This window comes from Melanostigma gelatinosum (genome assembly GCF_949748355.1).
Source record: "Melanostigma gelatinosum genome assembly, chromosome: 15".
NCBI lineage: Eukaryota > Metazoa > Chordata > Actinopteri > Perciformes > Zoarcidae > Melanostigma > Melanostigma gelatinosum.
In genome coordinates, this window is record NC_136648.1 from 17,203,995 (window position 1) to 17,212,377 (window position 8,383).

The 8,383-nt window shown below is 44.4% G+C and overlaps 1 protein-coding gene across 1 annotated transcript; it reads left to right on the top strand.

Moving 5' to 3' along the window:
- The first annotated feature begins 453 nt into the window (after positions 1 to 453).
- Positions 454 to 8,180, top strand: LOC306789671 (tetratricopeptide repeat protein 39C-like). Its single transcript, XM_079285743.1, has 14 exons — positions 454 to 818; positions 2,273 to 2,321; positions 3,269 to 3,397; positions 3,531 to 3,645; positions 3,768 to 4,155; positions 5,273 to 5,441; positions 5,560 to 5,653; positions 5,736 to 5,843; positions 5,937 to 6,046; positions 6,133 to 6,256; positions 6,339 to 6,436; positions 6,689 to 6,793; positions 6,884 to 6,922; positions 7,609 to 8,180. The coding sequence occupies exons 1-14, from the start codon at positions 673 to 675 to the stop codon at positions 7,699 to 7,701; spliced, it is 1,767 nt and encodes a 588-aa protein (XP_079141869.1). The 5' UTR covers positions 454 to 672; the 3' UTR covers positions 7,702 to 8,180.
- The last annotated feature ends 203 nt before the right edge of the window (positions 8,181 to 8,383 follow it).

The window sequence follows — 8,383 nt, forward strand, 5'->3', positions numbered from 1 at the left end:
AAAGCATCATCTGAGCTGTATTCCCACCATTTGTAATGCTAAATCATAAGATCATTATCAGTTTAAAGTAGAATGCTTTATTCTGCTCGAAGTAGAGATTTGAAAAGTGTGTTAAATAAATCGATTGATAATAGACAGACAGCTACCACCGCAATGCTCTTATATATTTTCTATCTTTATCCCTTATGTGATGATATGCTTGTTTAAAGACTGCAACGTTACGCCTCCTCATCCTGTGAAATGTCACAACATTTTAACCTACTCGGACAATTATGACCCGACAAAGCGCACTAGACTTTTCTCCGTTTGAAAGCCCCACCTCAGCTGATTATTGCGTAGTCGCGTCTCGCGTTTGATCGGAAAGCCGATAATTCCGATAGCACGCAAAGGCAGCACATTTCCTGTCTGCACGGGACCACTCGAACCACCGGCAGAATACGGAACAACCAGCGTCTAACACACGCGCTCATGTAACGTTGGTGAGCCGTTAGTCATTTGGACCTGTTCGCTTATCAGTCTCCTCGCGTCAGACGGTGAACATGACTGAGTTTGCTCTAAACTGTGCCACCGGCTGAGACTGTTGTGCCTGTGTGAGTAGCTCGCGAGCCAGACCGCACCTCTCCTTCTCCGCAGCCGCTTTCCAGCGCTTCTCCTCCGGTACCGTGTGTCTCAATGGCGGACCCAACAGAACCGGCCCCGGGCAGCGTGGCGGATGACAAGACGGACGACCTGAACGAGGCAGAGATGGCGCTGAAAGGAATCAATATGCTCCTCAACAATGGATTCAAGGAGAGCGACGAGCACTTCAGATTATACAGGTCTGTGAGTGTCTAGAGACAATGAGGCAAGATGTCTGTCTAGTTTGACGTCTGGGAAACATTTCAGTGATCGATACTTGAATTATCTCTACAGGGGAGGGTGTTACAAATGTAAAGGCATTGTGTCCACAACTACTGTGGTCAACCAACCCAAGTGGAAGCCAGAGACACACGTGTTCACTTCACTGTCTTTGCTTAGCGTGCAACACAAAAACCACAACATCCTTGTACCCTATGGTCAGGTCACAAGCTCGTTTAAATACCCTGGGCAAATATATACACACCCACTGTGTGACTTGGAAAGCTCCAGCAGTCTAATGACTTTGTTAGAATAGTCTTGCTCTCTGTGTGTGTGTGTGGGTGTGACAGCTGTTCCACTAATCAGTGTAAATAGTATGCAAATGTTTACACATAATGAATGCTTGATAGGTTAGCGTTCTTCTCATGCCAGCTATGTCAGCTGGCTTTCACTTATGAACAGGTTTGTGTTCAATGTCTCATCTTGGCCCAGCTGGTTTGTTCACACCACAACCGCCTGTCAATTGCTGGATGGTCGCACGCGTCTGTGTATGCTTGTTGTCCAGAACCAAGTTGACCAAGTAATTAAGTATGTAAAGATTAAATGAGCTAATAACCCAGTGGTTCCCATCCTGAGACCTCATCCACAGGGCATACGAGACGATTTACAGGATTTCTTTTTTCTATGCTAAATAATGTTTTTTTTTTACATTACCTTTTTGTTTTACCTTTTTTAAAGGGCTATTCAATTGAAACGGACAAACTGGTTTGGGTGACCTCATTATAAACAGCCTGCTAAGGGTCACAAGTACGCATAGTATTTGTGCAAAGGGGGTCAGCACACACTCGGACCATAGTCTGGTTGCAGGATTTTGAATACCGGTACATTAAGTCGTGCTACGCTGTTGTTCTAAACGCTGACGATCTCTAGTAAAAGGTTTGCTTTCAACTTGAATGTAGATGCCACAGAAGGGCAAACCCTATGTGTCCTAACCCCTGGTGGAAGCTCAAATGTCACCTCCGCTAATTATGTTTAGCACTAGGTGTCATACTGTTTTTGATTGCACAACAGCAGCAACAAAGATGGAGGGAAGTGAACTATGCATTGCATAGCGACTGAGGATGACTCTGTGTTGACCAGTTTCCTGATAAGGTTTTCTTACGTCTCTTAAGGTGGCTCTGTGCATTGCATTATGGGTGTGAGAGATTATCTCCAAGATTATTTCCACATTCCTAATAAATCACATTTAGTCTTTTGTCTGACTTCATGTCGTTACAGTGAATCCATCTAGTGCTTGGTGCATGGAACCGGCTTGACACATTTTTGTCATTCCACTCATAATCTTTGTTGGCATCTAGATCTGTTACACACACACACACGCACATGCGCACACACACATGCACGTCTCGTCACTATTCTTTACCCTCTGTTTCAGGAACCACAGTCCTCTGATGAGTTTCGGGGCCAGTTTTGTGAGTTTTCTGGTGAGTTAAGAAGTAACATCCTTTTGCAGCGCTCTACTGTTTACCTCATGGTCCAAATGCTGACAAAGAAATGATGGTAAATTCCACTTTAAAAAGCACTTTCGTTTAAGGAATTTCCCCTCATGTTCCTGGCGAGATGCCAGACTTGTTTTTTTTTTTTTTTTAATTGATTCCTTTTCAAAAAGTGGGTTGAAACTCAAAGGAACAAGAGGAAGTTGTCATTGAAATGAATTAGGAGTGCAACCCTCCCAAATAAACAACTGTAGATGCATGTTCAGAGATTACCATTCGTTTGAAATAAACGTATACAATAGTTGAGCCTGCATTGTGAACTTTTCGACAAAACAAGGAGTTGATGAAATAATCTTCTGGTATACTGAAGCTGTCGAGATCCAGTCAGTCAACAGACCGTTATTCTCTTAACTTAGAGTACTTGCTGCCACCTTCAGTGTTCTCTGAAAACGCAGGACACGCGATGTGTGAGCTTTGACCTCTTAAGTGAGCAGATGAAGAATGATCGACATACAAGGGGAAATCTTCATCAATCTTTTATAATTTTCCTCTCTATTTATTTGAACAGTGTAAAACGCATGAAAGGACCACATGACTTGTTTGAGATAGCCAGAGACCTGGTACCTCAGCACAGTGAAAATCCTGGAAAACAAATTCCAGTCATGGAAAACGCATGTAAATCAAGAGTCAAATGTCCTGGTGAACCTTGTGTTGTGCTGGAAAATAATGTTCTCCTATTTTCTTTTAACTGAGAATGAACTACTGGTCTATTTATCAGAGCTCCGCAAAATGAAGAACATTTGCCATCTGAATGTCAAGTTATGTTCAGGATCATATTAACGTTTGAATGGTGATGTTGGTTTATGGACGAGAGTATTTTGAACAGACTGAACGTAAATAACAGGATTGTTTATTTTGGCTTCCCTTTTTTGTAGAATGCCATGATGACGTTTGAGGAGGAGAAAATGCAGATGGCCTTTGAGGACCTCAAAGCCACGGAGAGACTGTGTGAGAGTGAGAACAATGGTGTCATTGAGACCATTAAAAACAAGCTCAAGAGGAGTGTGAGTAACCCTCTTCCAGCATTTAATTCAACAGAATGTATATATGATATATTCATGGACCATAAAGACCAGGTTATGTATGTTAGCTTGCCTGTTACATCCGTCTACAAGTGTGAGCTGTTTGTGTGGGCAGATGGACTCTCAGAGGTCCGGGGTGGCTGCAGTGGATCGACTCCAGAGGCAGATCATCATTGCCGACTGCCAAGTTTACCTTGCAGTGTTGTCTTTCATCAAACAAGAGCTGTCATGTAAGGAAACCGCTCGGCAGCACTTGTCGGTTAACGCTGCACATTTGCAGTTTTGTATACACATTTTTTAAAACAATTTTGCATAGCATGTGTCACTGACCTCAGCTTCAATCTCCCGGCAGCATACATCAAAGGAGGCTGGATCCTCCGTAAAGCCTGGAAGATGTACAACAAATGTTACAGCGACATCACGCACCTGCAGGAGGGCAGAAGAAGACGAGCCTCTGAACAGCAAGCGACGGCGCCTCCATCTCTGTCCAACCACGACCGCTCCTCTTCGCCTGGGCCGAGCCCGTCCCTGAGGCCGGACGGCATCAGCCCAGAGGCTCTGGATCGCCTAAAAGGTGCGGTCAGCTTCGGTTACGGCCTCTTCCACCTCTGCATCTCGATGGTGCCGCCGCACCTCCTGAAGATCGTCAATCTGCTGGGCTTCCCTGGCGACCGCCTTCAAGGCCTGTCGGCGCTCACGTACGCCAGTGAAAGTCGGGACATGAAGGCCCCCTTAGCTACGTGAGTGACCACGTTTGTGTATCTGTATTTTGGCTGTAGCTTCAACACGATCTAACTCGTGCATTCGTAAGCAACATGACAAAGTAACAAGTGCTGCCTTCTGTTCTTTCTTATTCCTTGAAGACGTTGGCAACTATGTTACTTAACCCTTTTTCTTAAACAGTGGAAATGTGGTCATGGCTATGTTGATTAATTAAACAATCGTAAAGCTACACTTTGCTATTCAGCATGTCACTTTATCAACCGTTTCAACCAAAATCCATCCAAATTGTTGTGATTTCATACCACATGGTGTCTAAAACCTGTCACAACTTCTGCCTCACCATCGACAACTCCACTCTGTCTCCCTCCCCACACATCCGCAACCTTGGAGTCATGTTTGACAGCAACCTCTCCTTTGAACACCTCGTCAAACAAATCACCAGAACTGCCTTTTTCCACTTAAAAAACATCGCTCGTCTCCGCCCATCACTCTCCTCATCTGCTGCTGAAACTCTGATCCACGCCTTCATCACCTCCAGAATCGACTACTGCAACAGCATTCTTTACGGCACATCATCCAAAATCCAAAATAAACTCCAGTACATCCAGAACTCTGCTGCTCGCCTGCTCACCCACACCCGCTCCCGTGACCACATCACCCCTGTTCTCCAGAACCTCCACTGGCTCCCCGTCCCACAACGGATCCAATACAAAATCCTTCTCCTTACTCACAAAGCCCTCCACAATCAGGCCCCCTCCGACCTCACCGACCTGCTTCACCACCACACTCCATCCCGCCGGCTCCGCTCCTCTGATGCCAACCTCCTGTCCCTTCCGCTCAGGACCAAGCACCGGACATGGGGCGACAGAGCCTTCTCCATATCTGCCCCCTCCCTCTGGAACTCTCTCCCCAAAAACATCCGAGATTGCGCTGACCTTTCCACATTCAAATCACAAATCAAAACTCACCTGTTCAAAACTGCTTTTAATGTGACTATTATTGTGTACTTTGTTTTTAGTGTATTGTTTTAATATATGATGATTTTAATGTAAAGTGTCTTTGAGTGTCATGAAAAGCGCTATATAAATAAAATGTATTATTATTATCTCTCCACTCTCACTCCTTCCCTTCTAGCCTGGCCCTCCTGTGGTATCACACAGTAGTGCAGCCCTTCTTTGCCCTGGACGGCACGGACACGCAGGCGGGCCTGATGGAGGCCAAATCCATTCTTCAACAAAGGGAGGCTACCTATCCAAACTCCTCCCTCTTCATGTTTTTCAAAGGCAGAGTCCAGCGCCTCGAGGTGAATATATGTTAACGGTACATTTTGTTATCTCATGCCGTGTGGCCTGTTCTCCTGTCTTGAGAAAGCTCAATATTGCCTCACACTGTCACTCACACCACAAAGTTCCTCTTTCTAGTGCGAGATAAGTCGTGCCTTGACGTCCTTCCGTGATGCCTTAGATCTGGCCTCTGACCAGAGGGAGATTCAGCACGTGTGTTTATATGAAATAGGTACTATTTGTGTCCCTCACATTTCAAACCAGTTCGCTCAGCTCTGGTCCGCATCCTGATTTCTGATTGTTGGACCTTTTAGGTTGGTGCAGCATGATCGAACTGAACTACGGAGAAGCCTACAGGGCCTTTGAGCGACTGAAGACCGAGTCTCGCTGGTCCCAGTGCTATTACGCCTATTTAACTGGAGGTGGTAACCGTTCAAAAGAAGAAATTAAGGACAATGCTTGTGAGTTTGGCACCAGCTCATAATCCATGTTATATTTTGTTGTGTGTTGTGTAGTGTGCCAAGGAGCCACAGGTGATCTGGAGGGAGCTGTCAAGGTTTTCAAGGATGTTGAAAGACTTTTCAAACGCAAGAACAATCAGATAGAGTTGTTCTCCACCAAGAGGGTGAGTGCGTGTCCTGCTGATTGTCCGTTGCACATTTTTTTTGGTGAAAGTACAGTGAGAATAAGTGTGTGCACATATTTTATCAGGCTGAGAAACTAAGGACCCCCAGTCTATCCAAAGAACTCTGCATCCTGTCCGTGATTGAGATTCTTTACCTGTGGAAAGCTCTGCCCAACTGCTCCACTGCCAAGCTTAAGACAATGATAGAAGGTACTCCATATGAAATGTTTTAATCAGCAGCCGAGTGTGTGTTGTCATCGGGAGTAGCATAACTGTATTTATCTTGTTCTAGTCCTGCAAAGGATCGACGATGCCTCATGCACAGGCCTGAAAAACCTGCTTCTTGGTGCCATAAACGGCTGTCTTCAAAACACCAACGATGCCATTCAGGTACTCCTATATGTCAAATTTAATAATGCAATGCGGTGTGGAATTATGAGGCAATACAGGATACACTGCACTTACCGTTGTAGTTGTAGGATTGTTTTAATTAAACAGCATGCTCATCACATGAAAGTCACTACTGTGGTGATGAAAGCTACACCTAATAACTAGTGTCACCACAGATAACAATAACTAGTGTCACCACAGATAACAATAACTAGTGTCACCACAGATCTTTTCCTCCCTCTTTCTTTGTAGTTTTTCCATCTGGCTGCAAGAGATGAGGTTGGTCGTCTGAGCAACTCTTATGTGCAGCCCTACTCCTGCTATGAACTGGGTTGTGTGCTGCTGAACAGCCCAGAGGCAAGTGTGTGTGTGTGGTGGTAAGAGATGCTATTTCCCTTACCTGAGATGGTGGAACAGTCACATAAATATTTTATTGTTTTTTTCCAGTCTGCAGGGAAGAGCAGAGTGCTGATGCTTCAGGCTAAGGTATAGTAGGTTTCTTAATTGCAGTGCTTTTTTGCTCTATGCTTTCTAAAGATGTGTGCTGGTTATCATTTGCTTATTGATTGTGAATTCACCAAGTAGTCTGTAGCATGACTAGTTCTCCGCTAACAGGCTTCATTATTAGTTTACTGACGAAGCCTGGGGGAGATCTCTTAACAAAGTGTTTAGGATGGACACTTGATCAGATAAGAGCGTAACCAATAAAGTAAAGGCAAGCCAAATGCATGGTTCCCTCTGAAGTCAAGGAACTTAGTTACAGCTGGGAAAACAGCAGCCAACCAACTCCATAGGCCGTGAATGTAGACTGGGTTTGTGTGGTCTGAAAAATTGTGACAAAACAGATGGCGGGGATGCCGTTCCACAGGGCTATGTCGGTACATTACATGGTATCTGCATTGCCTGTGGTGCACTGAGTCCAGCCTCACCCACCTGAGTTGCGTTGTTTAGTGCAACAGCTCTGATGTTCGTGGGATGGGCAGCTGACAGATCTCCCTCTCTGCTGTAACGGCCAGCTGTGCATGCCTTAGCTCATGCAGCAGTGGGCTCCCTGCTTCTATGCTGCTACATGGTTGTGCAGTGAGAGCATTGATCAGTCTGACGTGTGCTGACTGCAAAGCACAAATATAACATTTGATTCGATTGTTTGTTTCTTTTCATGGACTATGCAGGAGGACTATGCCGGCTATGACTTTGAGAACAGGCTCCATGTTCGTATTCACTCTGCTCTCGCCTCAATGAGGGCTGCTGCAGCACAGCCGTGACATTTTATCGGCACCTCGGAAAGGACTGGAAGGAATGTCTCTGAAAAGCCACAATATCATTCAGGTCACTAGTGATACACTGTTTTATTTGTGTTAATTTATATTTTTGAAGTTTTGGATTCTGAGCCAATGCATTATTTTGAATTATTTGCAATACAGTGTTACAGGAGGCATTTCTGTTACTGTACTTTTTAATACATTGGGTATTTATTGTTTACATGGTTGAGATGAAAAGCATCAGTCATATTGCTTCAGGTCAAGTAGAGTAATAGCACATATTCAGTATTAACTGACATAGCACTTCAAGTAAATGACTTGGCCATCTTAGTGTTGGCTTCTGACTTAGACATTTGAGATGTAAATGCTTTGCTAATCCAAACGCATGAGTGATAAAATTAGTTTTTTTGTGTAGCCCCTTTTTTAAGCAGAATTGTAGTTGTCAGTGTGAATATGTCGTGCACACAGGTATCAACATGTGAGTGGCCTAGATGTGCCACTGCTGGCTGTGTCCTGGTTCCTATTGATATAGTTTGTTTTAAGATAATAAAATGAATATGTAAAACTGAATTTTGTTGCATCCTTGCACATTAGATGAATGCACATAATGCATTGTTCAACAACTGATCTTCATCAGCTAACTAACACTGCTGATGTTAAAGGGGAACTTTGGTATTTTTCAACC